Raw genomic sequence first — 25,330 nt, 5'->3', positions numbered from 1 at the left:
ATAACTGCTTTTTGTGTTGAGTTGTCTTTCCCCTGCACTTCCGATGAGCATGGTTGGCTGTGTCGGGTGCGAAAGAAGTTTTACATATATCAGCTGAAATTGCAGTGCCCTCGCATGTGCTGCTCTGGTAAAGATGATCTGTTATTATTCCCGTTATCTATTACTATTTAAAACATGCTCTTTTGTGAAGACAAATATGGGAAAGAGGACTATTGTCAACTTATTTATTCTCCATGCTTTTGATTATTTTGCGTGAACGACGACTGCAATACAGCTTTTCGACGAGTAAAATCCTAAATATATCCAGCCTGCAATGTTAATTATGTATTTTCATAATTAAGTTAAATAACAACTTTGAAACAAGATATATTTGAGTATTTATACATTTATTGGGGTCCTTTTCGGAAACAAACATTTACACAGAAATCCAGGGTTATATTTTCATGACATCAGACATTAATGGCAAGTTCGTCAACTCATTTTGTATAAAAATGAGTTGACGAAGCAAAAACCCAAAGGAATAATTTGCGCGAGCCCCAAATAGTTTTTTCATACGTCCCAGCACGAACCACCACTGTTAAACAGTGCTGAACGCTTGACGTCGACACTGCCGCTGTGATTTGGCAGCAGGGGCCAACGACGATCTTTAACGGTTGTCGGCACCGGATGTGCTCTGCCCGGCCCCGTCGCAAAGCTCGGAGGTGTCTAGTGACACGGAGACGTCGCCCTCGTCCTGCACGCACTCGAGCGTTTTGTCGCTCGACTCCTCCAGCGCGTCGATGCTCTCGTCCGCGGCCTCCTCGGCCTCCCCCTCCTCCTCCACGTCCATCTCGAACATGCGCACGTGGCGGAGGTTACTGCTCAGCTGCGAGCCACACAAAAGCAGACGACATTCCTCACCAAACCTTAGATACCCAAAACGGTTCAAAAGGGACTTGAACGGTAAAGTAGACTGTGACGATAGACAAATATCAATGCACCCGGGGGCTTAATTTCTCACCGAATATATTCCAGGCTGGCTGGAGGTGTTACGGAATAGTAGCAATAGCCAAAGCGAGAAATATGATGGATGCACTGCACTGGGTGCAGAAATATTTTCCAGGTTGCTTATCTGGGCAGTCCCGGCTCGAATTATGCCAAGTACACAAAAATCTCTTATACATCAAAAGTTGGGCAATCAAAAGTTTGTTATTTTAAATTCTCTTCATATCAAGTATAACATTTTAGACATATGGCAATGTTTCATACTTCTCGTGTTTTGCGTTTGTGGTTTTATCCTCAAAAGTATACTTCACGGCAACTTTAACAATCGCGCAGGCAAATCACGACACACAAAAAGAACAATAGCTGCCATTCACCACGATGGTCACATCACTGCCACATCTGATACATTTTAGCAACGTTTAAAACACAGATTCGTGGACTTTGAAAACTACGATGACATTTTAAAAATAATAGTTCCAGCAAGGGCACCATCTTTTCAGTCCAGGACAATTAGACCATATCCGATTTAAAGCGTTCCTGACTACAAGGATTCATCTTCTTTGGTTCTTTCAGTAAAGTCACATAGAATGAGAATAAAATAAATTAATAAAATAACACAATGAAATTCTCACGACGTTTCGGCCACAACACAAGTGGGACGAGACTGTCTCGAGGACAGTGCTGTCCTCTAGACAGTCTCGTCCCTTCACCTGATGAAGGCCACTTGTGTTGCGGCCGAAACGTGAGAATTTCATTGTGTTATTTTATTTTATTATTTTATTCTCATTCTACGTGACTTTACCGAAAGAACCAAAGAAGATAGACCATATCCATGAATCCCCAAATTATAACCCGACGCACGTGCCGCCTTCCCCCCCCCCCACCTCCCCTCGAGGAAAGGAACCCCTCGAGCCTGCACCCACCACGCAGGAAACGTTGCGGATGCCGTTGACCGAGACGAACCGTGCCTTCATGTTCTCCATCCTCCTGCACTGGTCCACCAAGGTCACCACGTGCACCGGGATACTGCCCTTCTGCTCCTCCAAACTGCAGCAGCATGGCATTGGCAACATTACCCCCCCCGTCAAAAAACACAATCTGGACAATTACACCAGGTGACATGCTACGTTCAAAACAATGAAATGATTGTCGGGGATATGTAGTAACCCGAGAATTACAATCTTTTTGGAAAGTAACAAAATATTTCAGGTGATGTGAAAAGTGAGGGCTTGGCCAAGACACGCCAAGAGCGGATGCCGGTCGGTGTTGAGACTTATGATGTAGTGGCAATAAAAGGCAAGTACGCGCTGGAGAGGACAACTACCAAGGAGACGGAGCGATCAAATTAGCTCGCATGCACGAGCGAGATCAATTGTTGCATCACAGAACCAAAATGGAAACAGCTCAGGTAGATCTTCATCCATCAGTGGATAGATCATGGCCGATGAAGGCAAGAGCCGGACTTGCGAGTTGCACGTCGCACAATCACTCGCCTCGTTTTAAAGCTGCAAGATTGCAGCGATAGCTGCTGCTCCTGGTCCCTGTACACCGAAGCAAACGGGACCTGAGCCAGCAGCGGTCCTTTCTCCTCTCCGCCGTCTTCCTCCAGCAGCAGCACGCTCAGCGTCTGCCCATCGTAGAACTTGGCGTCCACGACCCTGTGTTTACTGCAACACGGAGGAAGAACACAGCCGTGGCATGCGGTGAAGCTCTCGCTAAACTGCAAAGTGCGGCACAGAACGCGTGAGTTGGAGGGGGGGGGTGTCACCTCTTTGTGTCGTCCGCTCGCTCGCTACGCTTCCACTTCATTCGGCCCCAGAACTCTAACGCAACCAGCTGAAGGGAGCCAGGAATTTCATTCCTGGGAAAAAATGCATTGTTTCTTTCAGCTGATAACATTAAATGTGCAGTTAATTTCGTGTATGCAAGCAATAGTAATAGTCCCAATTATCCTTGTTCTACAGTGTAATAAGTTAAACATCTTTTCAATGAGAGTACACAGATGAATACCTTCACGTTACTACAGTTAATGCCTAAAAAATGTCTTCCTCCAACTTACGATCCCTAGCAGACTGGGGGTTGGGGTCTGCGCCTACGTTGGTCTTTGTGTGTGTGTAGCGCGCTGTCTGGAAAAACCCCCTACCCTCCTCGTTGGCGCCAGACGGTAACGCTGTGGTGAGCAGTGCCATGGGGTGAGGGGCAATTTCGATTGGCCATTCGCCTCATGGTGTTTCGAAGCCACCACAGCGGCCAAATTGGGGCTCATTACCACAAAACCACGTGAAAAATATTCAGCTAAGCTTGTGTCGGAGGCCCCGAGGAGACGGGTCTATGACGTCTCCTGGCCAAACCCCATTTGGCGGAGCCAGGAGACCGAATCCTTACCCTTGGGGTTCCTCAGAAACAAAAATACACTGCGGGTGGCCACGTGGAATGTTCGAACGCTCGCTGTGGAGGAGAGGCTACCACTTTTCTGTCAGGAGCTGGACTGGTACCACCTGGATCTCTGCGGTATTCAGGAGGTCTGGTGGACTGGCTCCTGCCACCATGAGGGGTGGACAGTCCTCTACTCGTGGCAGGAGACAGCCAAACAACAGGGAGTGGCTCTTCTTCAGAATAAAAGAATGAAGGGGGTGTAGGAGCGTGGCGGTGAGGTGTGGGAAGCTGTAAGCCCCAGGCTACTTTGGGCTCGTCTTCCCATCAACCAGAGACAAGGAGTGATGGTCGTGGTTATTTATGCCCCCACCAAAGATAATCATCAGTGGAGGGATGCAGGCAAGGTCGCTGAGTCAGATGCTTTCTATGACCTACTGTCACAGTTGCTAGCTAAAGTGGCCCCTCAGGATAAAGTCATCTTGTTGGGTGACTTTAATGCCCAAGTTGGTCATGATGCTGGCACCTAGTCTGGAGTGATTGGAAAGCATGGGCCAGATCAGCTCAATAACAACGGTAGGAGGCTGCTAGACTTTTGTGCAGCCCATGGCCTTGTAATTACCAACACGCTGTTCTGGCATCGGCGCATCCACACAACATCATGGATGCATGCCGGGTCCAAGCAAGAACATCTGCTGGACTACATAGTGATGGAACAGTGGATGTGGGCCCATGTCCTTGACACCAGGACCTACTGTGGAGCTGATCTGCCCACTGACCATCGGCTTGTCACCTGTAAGACACCTGCCATTCTTCCACTCCGGTGGTGGGTCTACACCCAGGACCCCATTCAAACCCACAGTGGCATGGTCTCAGCTAGCTGATGAAAGTTGCAAGCGAGAATTTCATCATCGCTTGCAACTGGTGTTGGCATCGTCCCTAACTCCTTCTGATGGCGAGGGGAAATGGGCGAGGTTTAGGACTGTGGCTCATGGAGCTGCAATGGCTGCTTTGGGTACGTGGTCCAATCCTCCCCAGAGACCCTGACTGACAGGAGGTGTTCACAGGCTGGTTGAGAAAAAGCAACAGTCCCACTCTCAGTCTACAGCATCGCAGCCTTCGCTCGGTAGAGCCGTGAGGCGCTGCAAGGATGGGTGATGGTCGCGGGTTGCTGAGGAGATAGAGACTGCCTCAGTAGCCCGCGATCACAAATCACTTAACTCCATCAAAAAAGTAACTTGCAGCGCCACACCTATCACCATGATTAGGGGAAAGAAAGGTTATCCGATATCCGACCCACTGGAACAGGTTTGCTTATTTGCTGAGCATTTCTGTGATGTCTTGGGGGAAGGGAATTCCCTCAGCCTGGACAACATCATGGGGCAAAGTAGGGATGACCCTGATGAGGCTGCCGTGCCTAAAATATTGGTAGTAGTCACCCCCTGTGAGTGGCTGGCTGAGGTGCCATCTGTTGAGGAAGTACGGAAGGCGATCTAGGAAAAGCACCGGGCAGAGCTGATCTCCCAAGCAAAATGCTGAGGCAGGGTGGCGATTGTGCGCAGAATGCCCTACATGATGGGTTCCGCAGGATTAGAAGGATGCCCTGGTGGTCCCCATCTTTAAGAAGGGGGACTGCACAGACTAACAACTACAGGGGCATCTCACTCCTCAGTGTGCCGGAAAAGGTCCTGGCAAGAATGATTCAACATCGCCTTGCCAGGCACGCTGAGGAGAGGCTTACAGAGCCAAAATGTGGTTTCATGAAAGGGTGGTCCTGCACAGATGCCATATTTTCTGTCCGTCTGTTACAGCAGAGGTGTAGGGAATTCCAACAAGACCTACATCTCTGCTTTAGTGACCTGGTCAAGGCCTATGATACCATCAGTAGGCCTGGGCTCTGGGTTGTTCTTCGTGCTTTCGGAGTCCCTGACTATCTGCTCACAATCATTAAGGACCTTAATGATGGTGAGCAGGCCCGGATAAAACTACGTGGCCAGGAGTCGAAGCCATTCCCTGTTCACCTTGGAGTGCGACAGAGATGTCCTCTCACTCCCACATTAATTCACATCTATTTTGACCACGTAGTTCATGAAGCCTTTGATGGCTGTACTGGAGTAATTTACACTTGGAACAGATACAATGGGAGGCTAATCGATGCCTGGGTGCAGTCAAGGTATGGCTCATGGCTCCCTATTGGTCAACCATGTTATATATGCCGATAATCTGGTGATTGCTGCTCACTCAGGAGTTGGAGGCGCTGTTGCTGAACCTGAAGCATGCCACTAAGAGGTGGGGCCTTACCATCAGCCCCACCAAAACTAAGCACCTGCCTCGGTATTTTGTACCATCAGACACTCCACCCCCACAACTCCCAATTGGTGATGGGGGCAGTTGTAGAGCGAGTGGAAGTTTTCCATAGCTGGGCGAGCGTGCTCATGACCGGCTCCAATTTGACAGCAGAGGTCTCACTCCCATTCAATCAAGCAGCATTATCTTTTTACCGGCTGCGTAACGCTGTATGGAAGCTACCTGGTCTGTTGCTCCACAAGAAGCTTCGGGTGTTCTCGGCCACAGTCATGCCCTCCCTTCTCTATGCTTGTGAAACGTGAACCCCCTTATGGACCATCTTCACCGGTTTGAAACATTTAGGCTGGCCTGCCTACGATCCATCCTGGGTTTAACCAGGCTAGATTGTGTGAGCTCACAAATCCTTGAAAAATCTGGACAAAGTCCCATCGGTGAGCTCCTCTGGGAGGCAAGACTGCGTTGGCTGGGTCACATGTAGCTCGCATGCCCAGCCACCGCATGGCTAAACAACTTTTGTTCGGCCGGATACAAGGGGCTAAACGGGTGCGGCACGGGCTAAAGACGAGATGGAGTGATGTGGTACAGGAGTGGAGTGACATCAGGGATGTTACTGTATAGTGCCGGCCCGGGAGGGCCGTGGTGTGCGATGTCCCTACATCGCGGACAGCACCGGTCTGGTTCCTGTGTGATGTCGGCTTTAGCATAGCACGGCGTGCGATGCACCGTCATTGCGTACAACCCGTAGGCAGGTGTAGTACCAGCCCTAGCGGGGCTTGGCGAGCGCTGGGATAGCGCGGGCACCACGCATAGCGCGTAGTGCGGTCTCCCACAAGGGGGAGCGGGAGAGTGTCAGCCCAGGGACAGGGTTGCCACGGGCCATGGCACTCTGCTTGACCCTGCAGACACGTGATCTGGAATGTCCACAGAAGGCCCCAGGTGTGGGGGCTAGGGGGTGATCACGTGTCTAGGGAGAGCTCTCGAGGGGGATCGAGAGGGAGCTCGAACGCTCGAGAAGGTGGGCGGGCCCGAGGGCGGAGCGGCCCCGACCCGAGGGGGATATAAGATGGGTCCCCGAGAGGGACCGGGGTCGCTGCATTCCACAAGCTGGAAGCTCCACGTCTACAAGCTGAAAGCTCTACGTCCAACTAGGCATCAACACGTGGTCGGGGACTCAAGTGAGGGTCTGACCCTTCGTAGCTGTAACTCCTCAGTATAGAGTAGTTAGCTGGGTGGTCACCACCCTAGGCTGTATCTGGTAAAGGGGCAGTTACCCCTTTGTGTTAACGTGTTTGATGTTAAATAAATGTGTTGCCTCTAAAGAATAACGTCTGCGACCTCTGTGGAGGAGGCTCATAAAGGACGGTACTGGGCAGTTGGAGTCGGTCGCCCTCAAGCAATAACTGAGGGCAGAGGAGCAACGCTCACAACAACGAGCAGAATGCCGGGTGACAAAAACACAGCAAGTTGGCATAGTAGGGGGCACAGGTGGTGCATCGGCCAGTCATCTCAGTCAGTCGACTCATGGCACCTGGGTCTGTCCCGTGACCTCCTGCCAGTGGGCGTTCGACACTTCACGCGGCCTTAACGTGCACATAGCCTGGCACAAGCGCCGTGGTGACGTCACCGCCACTTAGTGGCGAATGGTGGTTGTTGTAGTGCACTGTGGTATGAACCCGGTGATTTGAGTTAGGTTTTCGGCCACGGCTAACATTCATTGGGATTATCAGAACCGGTCCCAGGCCTCCGTTAGATCGACATAGCCTTAAATTAGTACCTCATGCAGTGTGTAAACATCAGCATTGGGTAAGACAAAGGCAGCCAGGTGTGGTGCTGAGCAGTGACGTGCGGTGAGGTCAATGGCTGGGGAGGCACTAGCTAGTGTCAGAGCCAGATTCACACACTGAGGGGGGCGTGTCAACGAGGGGGGCGTATCCACACTGAGGGGGCGTGTTAGACATGTCCCGCTCAGTGAGGCGGATATGATAGCTGCCTCTCCTGGTGCTTTTTCACTGCTGTTTCATGACGAGACCACCAGCGAGCCTAAATATCTTCATACACATACGTGAAATAAGTTACCTGGAGTATGGAAGGCGAGGACATGAAATAAAGGGGTCTACAAACATTACACTGGTGACAGAGATAGTAACAGGTATGCGCTTAATTGCCCGCGCTCCATCCAGCTACTGAGGGGTTGCGCAATCAGAGGGGAGGCTGAGCGCGTCGCTGCCTCACCTCTCGTCTCATCCTGTATTTGCAACGGAGCTCCGCAAATTTAGCGATTTTGACAATAAAAATGATTGGAATTGTACAGAAATTACATTTATAACACAGATCAGTGGAAAAATCTTTATATTTATTTTATTCTTTTTTTTACTTTTAGTAACAGCTATTTTCATTGGAGTATGACAGGTGAGGCTCTGCCTCCCCTGACCGCACGTCCCTGGTGCTGAGGTGCTCATAAACAGCACTTTACACCAAGAATATATCCTGCTATAAAGGTGTTTTTGGCTTTTGGATATATATGTATGTTTTTGTATGTTTCTGTGCGAGTTTGTGTTTTTGTGTTCCACGTGGCCACTCTTAAAGGTTACCGGGCACGTGTGGAGTCTGTGGTGGTCCGCATGAGGATGAGGGATGAGGTGGGAACGGCGCCCACAGAGTAGACCGTGTACTGCTGAGAGGCATCTTCGTCGCTCCAGCTGTGTCGCACGTGACCCCCGACCGATCGCCACACACACACACACACGTGTACACACACATGCACCCGCACAACGACACCACAGCGTTATCTCGTCAGCAACATGTGTGGCTACAAGACAGGAAGAGAGATATAATTTCACTAACTTTTACTCAGCTATATTTTGTTCGCACCTCCGAGTCATGCTCATTTGTGTCCGTGCATCATTGTGTGCATTATAAATTGTAATGTGCTGCTGTGTTCTACATATTGGTGAATTTACTCACAAAGACAGGCAGAATGACCTTGTGTCCTCTCTGTAAAACATGTAAACAGGCAGCCATATTCAACCGAGAAGTAATTTAAATTCATAATTACTCGCTTTTTTACATCAGTTGCTGTTAAATCGTTTTAGTATCCACTTGATGTCGGTGGAATTCACAAGCATGCTCCCACCTGGCAGGGTGTCTGAATAAGACTCCCTCGACGCACTCACACAAGGAGCCGCTGATCACCTCCTGCAAGGAACAGCATTGCCGCTGGGTTGTCAAAACTCATAATATAGCAATTAACGATGTATATAATCTTGATTTGAAGCTTTCGTGACTGCAGGAATCCATACTCTTTGGTTCTTTTGGTAAAGTCACATAAGTATAAAATAAAACACGACGTTTCGGGCGCAACACACTACACCATAGGGCCCGTTGCATCTCCGACCAGCACCACCGAGCCAGTGATTTGGAGCACGTACAGCAAGCCCTCAGGATGAACGGATACTTGGACCGTACAATCCGCAAAGCTTGTCTCCCCAGCTATGGGGAGACAACCTTCTGAGGATCCAACCAAAACCATCACTTTACCATACATAGCAGGGGTTACCAAAAAGATTTCCAAAATCTTAAACAAACACAAGATCCAGGTTCGTTTCAACAAAGTACACAAAATCCGTGATTTGATCCCATCTGTAAAGGATGCGATTCCTGACATGCAATACCCTGGTGTCTACAAACTGAGTTGTGGTTGCGGCAACAGTTACATTGGGGAAACGAAACGACATGTCTCGGACCGCGTTCGTGAACACAAGGCAGATCTGAAACACGGTAGGACCAATACCTCTGCCGTTGCTGATCATTGTTTTAATGCTGTGGGCTCACGAAATAGATTTTTCCAAGACAGAGGTACTCTGCAAACCTACTGGGGCTACCTTCAGAGATTTGTTCATGAAGCCATCCAGATATATAAACAGACACAACTTCAATCGAGAGGATGGTTTCAAACTGAGCAATCATTGGAAGGATGTTATTAACCAGGTAAAGTCTTCACTAACTGTGATGTTTTCATCCTACCTGCCTATGTCAGCTGTTATTTCCGACTGTCTCTCTAATCTCGCATGCCCACATGCCTTTGGATTGCACCACTTTCCGTTCTTACAGTTACATGCTAATTTCCCACATTAACATCACTAGCCCCGGCCACTTCTTTATGACCCTTGGGGCTACACCCATTTCAAACCTTTTAAAACAGTCTGCCTCAGCAGCAGATCATGCTTTCCCACCTGCTGACGGACGCTTGTGTTGTGCCCAAAACGTCGTGATTTATTTTATTTTGTACCTTCGTGACTTGACCGAAAGAACCAAAGAGAATGTATATAATGAATGCAACAACGCAAGATCCATTGAGATGGGTAGGAACTGCACAAGGTGTTCATTTCTTTGCTGAAATTATCATTTCAATTACACTGCGATTGCAATTGGAATTGACTCCAGGTGTGGCACGGAGAGGTCTGGTGTCGCTGGCCGGTGGCCACACTCACAGCTGGCTGCTGCAGACACTGCTGCACGTTCTCATCCATGAGCGTGCGCATCTGGCACAGCGACCGCGTTGGGAAGTTAGTGTACAGCAGCGGGCTGTCTGGAAGTGGAAAATGAAAAAAAAAATCTCGGGTGTGCAACTGTGGTAAACCCAAAACAGACCATGGAACATGTGTAGCGTCGGAAATACATAGCCACACACCGCCCTGTGTATACTTACCTGTAGTTGCTGTCACGGGTCTAAAGGGGGTGCCACCCTGAGCTAGAGAGAAAGAGAGAGAGCCGGACCGTTGAGAGGCCGAGTTCCCCCCCCCCACGACCCCAGGTGAGGGGGGTTGGGGAGTTATTTCAGAGCCCGGACCAGTGGTCGAGACCTGCACCTTAGCTGGGTCGGGTCAGTTAGCTTCCCCTAGGTCACCCTTAGCCAGGGGACTCAGAGCCCGTAGCCCCAGTGATAGGGCACGTCAGCCCGGAGGCCATACCTCCCCAGGTAGTGGGAGTAAAGGAAACTTCCTGTTAAGATTTACAATAAACCGTGTTGCCTCTAAAGACTGTCTCCAGTCTCCGTGGAACCCACTACACAATTAACGACTCAATGCCTAATTCACAAACACCAAGGGTGGCATCATAGCGATACACTCTGCTACTTCGGATGCAAATATCTGGACCAACCACCTCAATGTAAAATTATAGTTGTTGTTCTACATGGACATCAGCCAATACGAAGAATGAGAAAGAATTTACTATAAATAATTGTCGAATGGTAGAGCGCCAGTGGCATTGCGTGGGTGGCATGGGCCCTACGTAATTAATTAAATAAGCACCCCCCCTCCTACCCTTCCCTTTCATAGCCTGGCAGCTGGGCCTCTTCTGGCCCATAGGCCCCGGTACAATTGCACTACATGCACATTTGACAGCTATTCTCCTGTGAAGGACATTGGCAATTAACCAGGAAGCATTTATGCTTCTGAACAGTTGCATTAACAAAGTTTCTGCAAAAATATGAATACATTTTATGTTATGGTGCTACGTGTTAAGCGACTGAAAACCACAACACTGACTGCATGTCAATCGGTGCAATATCAATTCAGGTTATTATGAATGACATTCTAGGAATCATGACTTTCATTTTGAAGTTTATAATTTTAATTAATACAAGAGTTGTCATGTGTGCATATTGGGGGGTCGCACCTTTAAGGTGAACGCTTTTCTCGACAAAGTTAACCCACGAATTGTGCTTCATATCTTGCGGTGTCAGCAGCAGCTCATCTTTTAAATACTACATTTATTCGACACAAAAAAACACAAGTTGTGGCATTAACAGCAACACAAGTAATGCATAAGATGTTTTGACCAAATGCACATGAACACCATTATTTGAATGCATAGTTTGCAAATTTGTATAAAATGGGTTGCAGGTTACCTGCCCCACACGATCAACGTTGAAGAATTTTCCTTTTTTTTCAAACAGCGTTGGTTCCTTGTGAAAGAAAATATCAAAAACATTTTAATGCAATTTTATTCAACGGGTCATTTATTTGCTTGTTGCATTTGGGGAACGCAGTGTGGGATAGGAGTTGCGATGATTAACATGGAGTTCATCCTCACCTTTTCAAAGTGGTCTTTAAGAAAGTTTGCGACAAACATGAGTTCCTTCTGGCTGACCTGCAACAGGAGGTGGCGGCGGATGATGTAAAAACTTTGGCTTATCTTCACGCTGGAATTGTGTGCATTTATCAGTTTTAACAGCACAAAGAGACATTTATATTGCAAAACACGACATTTGTGGCATAGAGCAAAATGGAGATTGCATTATATGGGAATGACACTTTACCTTACTCAGCTCTGGTGGGATGGTTTCATCTGACATGTGCAGCATTGCTGATAAAAAGAAAAATAACTGTAAAACAACAGTCAAGCAAGACATTGTTGTGTAGTCACAACTTTTTTTTATTTTTAAGAAAAGTTGCATACCGTAAGACTGATCGAGATATTAAAATATCCGCTTGCCATTATACAACGGTGTACACTTCTTTTGCACCACTGGCAGGCGTGCTGCAAGAAACATACCCACGTAGAGGCAGCGGAAAAACGACTTGAAATTCTTCAAGCTGTTTTCGATCACACTGTTGAGAAAAACAATAATAAAGAGGAGACTGATCATGAGGTCCCCAGGTGAAGCCATTGTTTAAAATTCACAACACACAAAACATATGCGATTCATGTGTGCTTAAATGTAAATGCAAAAAATTGTATGTGTCGAGACATGTTCCGTCAGGTGTAATCAATGGAGCTTCAGATTTTTTCCAAACATAAAACTGCATTAATCAAGCATGCAATGACAAAGGATTGAGTTTAAATGATGCCTATTGAAGGTGTACCCTGCTAATGATGCCAGTCACCCCCATCATAGTACAATGTCTTGTCCTCAGATGAGATTGCATCGATACACTTTAAAAAAAAAATCTTAATTGCTACGTTTACCTTGTTAAATGTTATCTTGTTAAATGCACCCGCGTTATCTTTTTCCAAGGTAACTGGGGTCGGAAAATGACACTTATCTGTTCAAGGTCCTGTGCGTAAATTATGGTGCTATGTATTGATAACTTACTGCAGTAACTCGTCTGCCTTGAGCATGTAGGAACCCACAATCTGGATGGCTTCTGTCGGAATTTTACATAAACATTCCATTTTCAACAACACAATTTCAATGACACCACAAAGTTGTCCAGTACACCGTAACTTGTTTGAACAAAACTAAAAAATACAGATGAATCCTGAAGCGGCTTATTTTGGTAACACATTTTAATTCCTTACTGATAACTCACAAGGGATTGTAGTAATATAACAAGTACAAAGCTTAATACAACTCCCACTAAAAGCAATCGATCTTTACAAACTGACAAATTAGGTATCTATATACAAGTCAAAAATTGTCTTTGTGGAATTATGTGTGTTCGCGTGCTTGAAGGATTTGGATCTCCAACGGTGGGGTTTACGTTAAATAAAAATAGCCATGTACCACGCCATAAGCCCCACCCGTGAGCAACCGCTATTCCTTTTTCACATCAGTCAACTTTTAATAAGTTTAATTAGCGAATTAGTGCGATTTTTTTTCGCTCTCTTTATTTATTTATGACGCGTGCACGACCATACCAACTCACGCGCCTTTAGTGGGGGGGACGGCCCATGCCAAGTCGCACGCCTCCGGTGGGAGTGAGGGGGACATTTTCTTTCGCGTAAAAAATGCTTTAAAAATACACTAAACGCTGAGCTTAAATCTTCACTGTCTGATGTCCCCCCCCCACCCGATGCGTGCAGTTACTAATATATACAGTCGCTAGATGCTACCACTATAGGTCATAGATATTACTGTAGAGCGGCCGGGGAGATCGTGGTTGGGGGGGGTGTGGGGTCTGGGGTAACAGCCCAGCCCCAGCCTGCCAAGGTGCCACCTCGGCCGGCTGGACAATCTAGGCGAGGCCGGAGGCTCTGCACGGGACTAGGCCTCACCATGCCACTGTCAGATGAGTATTTTGTGCTATAGAGTCGATAAATACTGCTATAGAGTCAGCATGTACTACTGTAGTGATAGCAGGTACCACCACAGTCAGTACGCACTGCCGTTAGATTTTTAAGAGTAGTTGTGAAATATTTTTTGGCCCAGGCAACGCTGGGTATATAAGCTAGTCTATAATATAATAAAACATTTAGTAGCATTGAAATGTTTACCAAGGTCGTGAAAAAGAAAAGGCCATATTCCAGTTGTTTTGGTATAGGCTGTACCTAAACAGCCTACAACCAAATCACGTGGAATGCACCCGATCTCGGCAGATCTCGGCAACTAAGCTGAGCTGAGCCTGGACAAAGCTTAGATGGGTGACCGCTATGAATACAACAGGTGTTGTAGGCTGCTGTGGAATGAGGTTGTCAGTAGAGGGCAGTGCAACAAAAGCAATGTCGTACTGTACTATGCGTCAACGGCTATGCTCCCAGCCATCACCAACCCATGTAGATCAGCATGATGAAATATGGTCAAATAACTCCCTTGAACCGCACGGCAGGTGGATACGACCCCCATCCAGCACTGCATTGACCAAAGGGCTGTACATGCACATAAATAAATGAAACAATGTGCTCTGGACGAACAAAACGGCCGAGTGAATGTAAAAAAGTGGAGGCTTCTTACCCTCCACGGAGTCCTCCCGCAGACCCAGGCACCCGTACTTTTGTCGCCACATGGCCATGCCCTTCAGCTCCACCAGGTGGTAGAGAAGTGCATCAGCTCCGCTGTGGGGAGACAATTACCTCTTTTTCCACTGGCACAAACAAGCTGCCCGGGGCTGTGCCGAGCCAGCCATGCATGGCACGGGAAGTGCCAGGTTATTTTTTCCATTGCAGAACCCAAGCCTTGTCACTGACGTCGCAAGTTCCAAGTGTAATGACCGATTCAACGCGTGACAAATATGATTAACCCTGCCCCTGGCCCTGCTTGGCCCTGTGCCAGATTCTGAAGTGAAAAACCACCTCTGCAGGTGGCTGGTGAGAAGCTTCAAAATGCTGTAGTAAGACGACTCCACCTCATGACCCAGCTTCTTTAAGCCCTGCGCACATACATACACAAATGCACGTCAGTGTGGCACATCATTGCTGTCGTACCCCGGGGTACCAAATAATACAAAATGGCCAAGGCAATGAAATATGTTATTTCTGGGGCACTATTTTTTCCAGGGGTGTACTTAACTCCGCGACTGAGGTACCAATCTATCTAAAATCAGTGCTACTCCGCGATGTAGAAACGTAGCGAGGACGATTGCGCTGAAACCCTGAATGCTCAATGCACCATAGTGGTGCATCGTGTACAGCTCGTCGAGATGAGTCGATTGCCGCATCATCGACCATCAACAAACTAAAAATGACTGCATCACAGACATTATGCGAGAGCCGGGGTACTATGGTACCCCGGAGTACCGCCATAAGGTTCATATATCCTGTATGACGTGTGTATTTGTCTGCTGAAACGCCAAGAGATGTCATTTACACAGCACTGCTTTGTTGCTGTGCAATGGGCACACGTGTATAGTTTATTCTTACCTTCAATGTGAGTTTGTTTAATAGCAGCATCTGGAGCTCAGGGCTGTAAAAATATAGAAACATGAATTTTCATCTTCAATGTCTTTTGCAGTTCTATGCCCGTAAATCTAAAACACGGAGTCTAGACACAATAGGCGAGGTCTCTGTTCACGAGCTTTATGATACACCATCTTTGTACATTTTACGGGCTTGCACTTTGGCAAAAGCGGCGTTAATATTTCCAAGCCAGCCACATATGATGTTAAGTGGTGTTTTACAATACACCACACCAGACGATCAATGACATAGAGAGAGTGGAGAGCCTGGGGGATTAGGTGACCATCTGGGATTGGCCAAACATTCCGTTGCAAGACCCTCTTGAAGACAAGAAAAGAAATAAGTTACTGAGGCTTTTATGGGAAACAAAAAGGCATTGGATATTACCTGGCTGTTCCCCACAACAGCAGCTCCATGAACTCATTACTCACAGAGGTGTCAGGGTTCTCCTGTGAAGCCAAAGAGAACGTTTTTTTTTGTTTAAACTCAAGCCAAAATTATAACAACATCTTTGGATTCTTAATCATGTATGTTGAACTTCTTTCGCACCATATGTAGCCAAATGCACTCATCGGAGGTGTGGGATAAGTGATAACACTCCATACCCTACTTATAAACTAGCTAATACATTATATTCTTGGTTCTGTCGGTAAAGTCACATAGAAGGGAAACAATAAAATAATAAAAATATAAAACAATAAAATTCTCACGACGTTTCGACTGCAACACAAGCATTCATCATCAGGTGTGAAAACCACAACAAGAAAATTAGAAAAAAGTGGCGTTTTTTTAACGTTAGCAACCACGGATAGTGATTTGACAGTTTGTTCAGATGGATGAGTCCATCTATGTTCGGAAGAGGAGGGGGAGACGAAAAATAATGGATGCGTTCTGAAAACCACCTTAAGCGTGATCAATCAATTAAGACCCGAAATGGTTTATCAAATCCTTCCAATGATTGCCAAGCCAGAATCCATCTTCTTGGTTGAAATTGTCTCTGGGTTTGTATATGTGGATAGCCTCATGAACGAATCTCTCATGGTATCCAGAAGGCTTGCAAAGAACCTGTCTTGGAGAAGTCAATGTCATGTGAACCTACTGAATTATAACAATGATCTGCCACGGCCGATGTGTTGGTCCTACCGTGTTTCAGGTCTGCTTTGTGTTCACGAATGCGGTCCGAGACATGTCGTTTGGTTTCTCCAATGTAACTACTACCACAGAGGCAACTTAGTTTGTAGACGCCAGGGTACTGTATGTCCGGAATCACATCTTTTACAGACGGAACCAGATCACGGATTTATGTAATGTGTTGAATCGGACCTGGATCTTGTGTTTATTCAAGATTTTGGAGATCTTTTTTGTGATCCCCGCAATGTAGGGTAAAGTGATGGTTTTGAAAGGCTCCTCAAGAATGTCATTTTTCATGGTTGGAGTGAAAGCTTTGCGGATTGTGTAGTCGGAATAACCTTTAGCCTTAAGAGCTTGGTGTACATGCTTGAGTTCACTGGCTATGTGTTCCTGATCGGATATGCATTGGGCTCTATGGTGCAGAGTCTTGATGAGGGAATTCTTCTGGGATGGATGGATGGTGGTGGGAATCCGGTTTCAGGTAAGCATCCGTATGGGTAGCTTTCCTGTAGACAGAGTGGCTCATTGAACCATCGTCTCCCCCCTCCTCTTTTCCGAACATAGATGGACTCGTCCATCTGAACAAACTGTCAAATCGCTATCCGTGGGGGCTAATGTTAAAAAAAACGCCACTTTTTTCAAATTTTCTTGTTGTGGTTTTCACACCTGATGACTGCTTGTGTTGCAGTCGAAACGTCGTGATAATTTTATTGTTTATATTTTTATTGTTTCCCTTCTACGTGACTTTACCGAAAGAGCCAAGAATATGAATCCCTGCAGTCACGAAAGCTTTCAATCAAAATTTAGCTAATACATTGTAAAGTAGTTTTCTAGTTTATTTTGAAATATTTTGTGCCATCACTTCACCGTCTCGCACCAACCAGCGAAGTATGGTCAACCCCCCCCCCCCCCCCCATTACCAAGACAGCATGGGAAGGTCTTTATCCAGCAGCGGAATGACAAAGGGTTGTACATTATTATATCGTCTGAAGAACCATTTCAGCAACGAGCTATGACCTACTATAATCACCCAGAAATGTCTGTCCGTCCCCCGCGTGATGTCACCCCACATGAGGCCCCCCCCCCGTGTGACGTCACTCCACATAAGGCCCACCCCCCCTCATTCATATTCATGAGTGGGTGGATTTTTACACTGACGCAGAGGAAGGTAAAGCTGAATTAAATAATTTATTAAGCAAAGTCGCTTCAAATGAGGTTTCTTTACATAAAAAGTCAAAAAAATACATCTACGCAGCAGTGCTACATCCGTGCGTGACGTTACTGCAAAAGAGCCCCCCCCCCTTCATTAATATTCATGCCCGCGTGGAAATTTACACTAACGCACAAGAAGGTCGCGCACTCCACATACCGCACCCCTCATTAATAATCATGAGCGGGTGACGTCACTCCACGTGCCGCACCCCTCCACAATAACCATTAGCGGGTGACGTTACTCCAAATGGGGCAACTCCCCCCTCATTAATAATCATGAGCTGAACAATTTTTATATTGAATATTTCAGATGTACTGGAATATACACCTGTCCTTGGACAGGCAAAAAAGCGAGTTCATAATAAGTCACGGCCAAAGTTGCAATCATATTGGTAATACTAATGTCTGCATATCTGAATCTGTTCCACAACCTCTAATGTAAACAAAATGATAACATTAAGATTGGTATTTAATAAAAAACTGGAAAATGTTCAATAAAAAATATATAAGCAGTGTTAACTTACGGCGCACACCTTTTTCATTTTTTGTATGAAGCATAAATGCTTGTGAGAACCACAACACACCCTCCCACTCCTACCTTGACAAAGTTGGTGAGTCCCATGTCCATTTCAATGAGCACATCCTCCCATGCCCCACTCATGCTCTGCACCGTCAGATATTGATACTGCACACGACACACGCATTCAAGCTCGCATTTGTGACGAAGTGGCATGTCCTGTTTACGGGACAACCCTTACTAGTTGGCTGTGTTGGGTGGTGGCGGCTTTCACGACACATTTATATATTTACGCGATCTAACCCAAAAAACCTCGAATGTGGGTATTTGCCACGAAAGCCTACGTGTTATACAACAGTAAACACCGCGAGGTTCTGGCCAGCGTGGAAGAGTCGACCAAATGCCATTGAGAGGGGCTCTAAAGAGCTCCCTCCAGTGGAGACCATTCCGACAGCAGTGACGTGAGCAAGCGATTGCAGGGCTGTACTTTTACTCTTCACACAGCGAGTTGACTGTTTTAATTTTTTGTCACCGTTTAAATCCACATTTTATCCCAATTGTGCCATCTGTCATGTCATGATGAAGAATGCATTTTTAAATCTTCTAGCACAGTGCAACCCCATGTTAGAGTAAAGCATATTCCACAGAACTATGTCCAACTACTCCAGTGACCTCTTATCCACACAAGGCAGCACTTTCTCAGCTGCCTTGCTAAAGTCATTAATATTTATTACATGACAGTAAAAAAATGTATATTTTGAATTCTCAGAGCTGGTATTTAGCCATATGAAGTGCAAAACCAATCTTTCGTGGCATTTTTTGTGTGAGCAGTTATTGGTGACAGTACTCAAACCATGAACTCACTCCATTTAAGAACCCACTTTAATCAGGAGCAGCTGCCCAGGGTTAAAACCCATAATTTCAGCAATCACAACTCGGTGAAGTTGAATTGCTGATGACTTACATGGAGGAGAGCTGATATGTGGGTGAATTTCCTCGCCATTTTTGTGACCTCCGGCAGATTGGCAGCCAGAAGACTGGTATCCCACTGAACACAAGGGATACACATTTCCATATGAAACAAGATAGATTCAAACAGAACTGAAGTATAGACACTAATTACCACATAAATCACATTGTCTTGCTAAATCAATACATCCATTGTAAACAGTGAAATTATTATAAAAATTGCTCTATCCACCACTGGATGAAGGCTTCCCCACATTTCACATTAATTCCATCCCTCTGTCCCGGGACGCCACAATCCATCTCGCTCCTGTGCATGAGCTTATCTCAATTGCCTCGTATTCGAGGTGTTCGTCCACTCAGATGTGATGGCTCCTTTGGCTGCCATTTCATCACCAGTCTTGTCCATTTTATATAATGCCTTATACCAATGCACCATGCCAAAGTCCACTGACAACATTTGCCCCCTGCTGCAAAAGCTTGGCAGGACCCCTCCAGGAGAACAAAAAAGATTCTCGAGACTCAACAGCATTTTCCTTGGTAAACAGGCAAAAAAATAAAGAAAATCCGGTTGCATATACATTCAATGAAAAAAATAGTTGAGGGTGAAACGGTACCTGAGAATAAATGATATTGCAGTGGGATTCGTCCAAAGTGCTCGTCTTTTTCACTGCTACAGAGAGGGCCTTTAGGTCACTGGAGAGACACAGGTGAAGGCACTGGCCCTCACTCTGCATATCACCACAGCACAAACGTCAGCTTTGTTACCAAAGTTGCATGTCCAAACCACGCATGTATACATTTGTTTTAAACAGTTTTACACAATCCTGCACATGGCAGTCATGTGCATGCTCACTCCCCTCACATAAAACAACACTGTATGACTAAGAGAACAAGATTGCAACTCGATGCGAGTAAAATGTGTGCATAAAAAAAACTCTTATCTTACCTTGATCAAAAGACTTGCAATTTTAAATATTCCAAAGGCATAAAATGCAACAACTCCATGGCAACTTCCAAGAACTAAAATGTTGAGCCTACAAAGTAACAGAAAGTGTTGTACAATTAATCGAGCGAACATACCTTTAGAATACCCATCGCCAAATATTAACCATTTCAAATGTTAACAAATATTGCTAAAATCTCTGGAGTGATAACAGTTGAGAAAATTGACATAACCTGTATCACATTACAGTAAGAGAAAGACTTGTTTACATACCTGGAATCACCCAAGAGCCTTTGAATATCAGAATTCTCTTCACTGCGAAAACAAGCACAGACAATTTACAAACAAGAAAAAACCAGCACTCTATACAGAAATGAGTCCAGTAAGCCACTTCACATTCAATTCCATTCATCAGTTGAACACGATTAAATGAAAGGTACCAAAGCTCAATTGTGCCAAGGCCAGTGGTCTTACCTCTTAGGCAAAGCTGGCAGCTTTGACAGGTAAACGGTGTGATCGTCCTCGAATGAATTTAACTCCGGACTGGAAAAAAGATGATACAAACATCTTGCCATGCACGTGTAACTGCAGCAGTGACAAACATATTTAGGCAGAACCGTATACAGTTTGTTTACTAATCATTAGACTGTACAATCAATGGTTCTTAAATTTTGTTTGGAACTACAGTTTAAATACAATGACTATCAAATGCATTCATATGTAATTTTTTTGGTTTAATCCGTAACAAACACAATATGTAAAAAGCAGTATTTTATATCCTAATTTTCCTAAATATTTCAACAATTAGAATCATCCATGATCAATCCACTTCTGGATTGAGTCTTCCCCAAGCCATCGTTCATCTCTCATGAAACTTCGATGCACCAATCCACGATCTGAGCTCATTGCTCCATCGGCACAGTAGACATCATCTTGGGTGTGTTCCCTTTTTTGGTTGCCACGCAATCACAAGGCCCGACCACCAGTTACATTCCCTCCTTGTGACATGTCCTGCCCAAGAAAACTTGAAATATGTGCCCTTTTAAAAGACAGACTAGAAATGCAAAAGTCACCATACCTGCTATCCTGTTTCACCTCCACCCAGTGCATACAGGTGATCCTGTGCAATGCACGGCACGTGTGCAGGATCTCCGCCTTCTCAACATCACACAGCACCAGTCGCTCGGTATCTCCGTAACTGACTGCCAACACTGTGTGGGCAAATGGCATATCTTCATGAAGCGAGGCAGCTGGGACTATGAACACTCATGACAATAATTTGGGACACCAGCCTATATTAGGACTGATTTACACTATGAGCCCATTACCGTTGTCAAACCACTAATTTATTAAAATGTGGCTGCCAGAGTCCATGAGATCAGACAACCACATGAGGTTGCAAAACTTTAGTGCCCTCCAACCAACCATAGAAGATACAAATACTTGAAACGCAAATGGGAAAATGTCCGGTGTGCAACTGTGGTTACCCAAAACAGACCCTGGAACATATAATGACTCAATGCCCAACTCACAAAAACGAAAGAGGCATGACACTGCATTTAACCATTTGAAATGAGTTACCAAATAATTCACTGTTATTGGCCAATTAAGTTAAGATTTACGATTTAAGGTTTTCTAGCTCAGATGGTACCGATTTCTGCTCTGGCCCATGGACTATCATGAGAGCGTATGCTCATGCAAGGAATTGCTGAATTCCCTGCAAAATTGCACCGGCAAAGAAAGCTGCTGATATTGTGATCACATGGAAGCCAATTTCATTTACACGTCTTCTACCTTTTCCATCTGGTCTCCAAGCCAAGGCTGTGACTTCACTGCCCGTGGAGTCATTTGGTGGCAGGCCCCAGACCTTCTGGCAGTTACTGAGCCGATGCAGCAGCACCTGACCACATGCACACACACAAATATAACTACACCAAGAGACACTGAGGCGTGAGTAGTATATCTACATACATCTGGGATGATTCGTTGGTCAAGTAAATTAATCAACTATTTTATGGTTGCTCACTCAGGCTCCTTTAAATTTCTGTTTCCCCAACATCCTAATGGGACCGTTGATGACGATGACATTACCAAGCACCGCCCATCACCTCCTGTCCAGGGACATCTATAGAAACATAGTTCAGACATGACTATTGTCATGTTATTCAATTTAGTAAAGCAATCGGACCGATAACCACTCATGTCATCAATTAGTCATGTAATCGCAATAGCCCAGCTTTAATGTAAAGGAGCTGTACATGAAAACTGAAAAGTTAAATAGGTCTGCTACAAATGGGCAAAATAATTATGCCTGAATGTATGTTGAACTTATTTTATACCGTACGTAGCCAACCGTGCAAATCAGAAGTGTGGGGGGAAAGACAACAAACTAACACAAAGAAATTAGTTTTAAATCTAAAGAAATTAGCTTTCAATGTTAAGGGATGCTTCGCAAACACACGAACGGCGATGTGTCTAATCCCCACCTCGCCAGAGCGGCTGGCCAGGCCAATGAGATCGCGCTTGGGCGACCAGCACATGTGCAAGATCTCGGCTGGCAGCTGCTTCTCGGCCACCTGGCGAAAGGGCGGCATGATCCCTCCACCTGCGGGTCACAACCAACGGGTGGACAAAACACGATCAGCAACGACGCAAATACAGCAATTATAGAGAAATAAATCGCTCTTAATTATTACCAACCAACACAGACCAGCATGGCCTGGCGGTAGCACGGTGGCCGTCTATTGCAGAGGTTGACGGTTCAAATCCAGCGGCTGCCCTGGTTATTATTGCCAGTCTACTAACCTACACGTGCCAACCTGCTTCACAGTGGCAGTTAAAGATCCTGTGATGTCTTTAATTGGATTTGCCCCATTGTGTGCTGGCGTCATGCAGCAAATTTGAAATATTACCGGCAAAAATGCTTAAATGGAAAATACATAGGATTCATCACCTCCTGCAAAAAAATGACATTATGGGCCTCGGCGAGACGTTCCCGATTAAACAGCCATAATATATATAACAATCGGCAAAGTACGCTCCAGTAACCCCCATAACCAAACACGGCATTAAAAATATATATTTAAAGCAGTGTTATTGGCGAATTAACGACGTCCATTTCGCCGAACCGACGGTATCAGTTGTGCTAAAGGTAAACACGAACATTGATTTTACTGCGCGGCTTGGCAGCTGCCCACCACTCTGCTCGGGCACCAACATGTCCATCCAAAGGCCCCAACGTGTCCAGGGCACGACCCTGGCGCTATTCAACACTCGAGCCTCGCATTCTGGCCGACTGGCTCACAACATGCCGCTTTACATCCAGTGCCGGATTCATCTAGTGACAAAAGTAGCTACATATGTAGTAGCTGCGGGCCCCGTACATTCAAGGGCACCCGCGCTAAACGCTTTCAAGCTATCAATTCCGGTTTAGTGATTCTGCATTTGCTCTATTACTATAGTACTATACCGCCTTCGACTTTGATGAACGACTGGGTGTTTAAGGTTAGCGATTTGTCCTATTATCTGGCTGTATATCAAATTCAATAATACAATTACTTCACTATGAAAGTAAAAAAAAATGTGTTTTAATGTTTTATTTAGGGCCGCTTTATAACATACGCTACAGGCCTCGCAATAACTTAATCCGGCACTGTTAACATCACATCCCAAGTCGCGCTCAAACGAGACCGGTCCGCGCTAAAAAAAACCGTGGCTCATGGTCGTCTTCGCATTTGGATGAATCGTCACAATCGTCCGCGTTGACTTCTTTAAGCACCGTACGTCGTCCGGCCGCGCTTTCAAATCGGAAGCGCGGGTGAGGACGACGAACTAAACGCGAACTGCTCATCGTTGTCGTCTGGTTCGCCGTCCTTCCCCGCACCTCCGATGAGCACGGTTGGCTACGTACCGTGCGAAAGAAGTTCAACATACATCGAGTTACGTAAACATCCGAAGGCCCCCACAGGTCCACGGCGCAAATCCTCCTGGTTCATTGGCCTTGCGTTCCGGCGCCGACCAGCTCGCGGTAGGCCGTTTTAACCTCCCCAAGGTTCGCGCTGCAACGTGACGAGACCCCAGACCGCTCTGGAAGCCGTCGCTTACCGTCGTCTTCGTATTGTTCGTTGCGTTCGTTCGCGACCCGGCGCGCCAGCGACGAAGGCTTGCCGTTCGTTTAACCCCCGCAGTGGAGGCCGTCTCCCCGCTGCAGACAAGGCCTGATAAAAAAAAAATATTTTTTTTCCCGCCCTTTCACTTCTCTCGGGGCGTGGCGACGGTGGACGTGACGTCGCGGCAATCTGAGCCAATCGCCGCGCACTCTTTGCGGCGTGACGTCACGAAAAAAGGGCGTGGCTAAAGGTGGGTTTTAAACTTTCGCGTGGGAAACTTGAACCCGCACCCCCACCACCGCTTAAGAAAGATTTGGTACAGTACACAAAATTCAAAAACTTAGTATCTTGCACTAAAGACGAATTGCCTAAATTACTAACAGAAGGTGTATATCGGATTAACTGCTTATATGGTAGATGTTATATTGGACAGACGGAACGTAACATCAGCGTAAGACTAAAATAACGCCAAATAAATATTAAATTATCTCAAACACACCTGTCGGCAGTGGCAGAGCATGCTTGTCAACAAGGACACTCAATTGATTTTGATAACGTTAAAGTGTTGTGTAAAACGAATTATTACTGGCCCAGACTAATTAGAGAATCCATTGAAATTGAGAGAAATACAATTAAATTTTGATTTAAAGCTTTCGTGACTGCAGTAATTCATATTCTTAGTTCTTTCGGTAAAGTCACGTTGAAGGGAAACAATAAAATAATAAAATATATATAAAACAATATATAAAACAATATTGTATTATTGTTTCCCTTCAACGTGACTTTACCGAAAGAACTAAGAATATGAAATACAATTAACTTTAATCGCTCTGACAGCTACAGACTTAGTGCGGCCTGGAAGCGTATTATTAAATAAAATATATTGCAATTCCTTATAGGGGAAACATACCAATGAGCAACAATTGAATAATTACCAATCAATTATATCATTACAATACCCTCTCCGCCTCGAATCACTGCACCAGATTTGGTTAAAATTTGACGTCACCCTGATGCTGCTCTATTTAAGACCGGGAGCAAGTGGATGGCTTCACCATTCTGGCAAATTGCCCGATGATGCTGGATGTAATTACCGGCGAAACGTCGTACTCAAAATTTTAAATGTTCATTCACTCTTCAACACACCGGTGGGCTGAAGTAGTGAAC

The 25,330-nt window shown here is 45.9% G+C and overlaps 1 protein-coding gene across 1 annotated transcript; it reads right to left on the bottom strand.

The window, feature by feature from the left end:
- Nucleotides 1-369: 369 nt before the first annotated feature.
- On the bottom strand, nucleotides 370-24,303 carry ANAPC4 (anaphase promoting complex subunit 4). The gene is made up of 28 exons (XM_032964658.2): nucleotides 24,159-24,303; nucleotides 22,541-22,659; nucleotides 21,849-21,954; nucleotides 21,133-21,265; nucleotides 20,529-20,597; nucleotides 20,328-20,369; nucleotides 20,058-20,145; nucleotides 19,726-19,839; nucleotides 19,107-19,190; nucleotides 18,224-18,310; nucleotides 15,670-15,731; nucleotides 15,247-15,289; nucleotides 14,680-14,756; nucleotides 14,342-14,442; nucleotides 12,764-12,815; nucleotides 12,223-12,278; nucleotides 11,987-12,033; nucleotides 11,761-11,817; nucleotides 11,576-11,632; nucleotides 11,344-11,431; nucleotides 10,155-10,252; nucleotides 8,798-8,859; nucleotides 8,629-8,658; nucleotides 8,256-8,363; nucleotides 2,753-2,845; nucleotides 2,478-2,651; nucleotides 1,908-2,031; nucleotides 370-865 (listed from the first exon to the last, which is right to left on the bottom strand). Exons 2-28 carry the CDS (start codon nucleotides 22,646-22,648, stop codon nucleotides 647-649), a joined length of 2,379 nt encoding a protein of 792 aa, XP_032820549.2. The 5' UTR covers nucleotides 22,649-22,659; nucleotides 24,159-24,303; the 3' UTR covers nucleotides 370-646.
- Between the last annotated feature and the right edge of the window lie 1,027 nt (nucleotides 24,304-25,330).

The sequence above is a fragment of the Petromyzon marinus genome, chromosome 2 (assembly GCF_048934315.1).
Source record: "Petromyzon marinus isolate PM22_M1 ecotype Great Lakes invasive population chromosome 2, UKy_Petmar_22M1.pri1.0, whole genome shotgun sequence".
In the NCBI taxonomy this organism is placed as follows: domain Eukaryota; kingdom Metazoa; phylum Chordata; class Hyperoartia; order Petromyzontiformes; family Petromyzontidae; genus Petromyzon; species Petromyzon marinus.
Note: the sequence above shows the minus strand (reverse complement) of the source record. Positions and strands in the feature narration are given on the sequence as shown.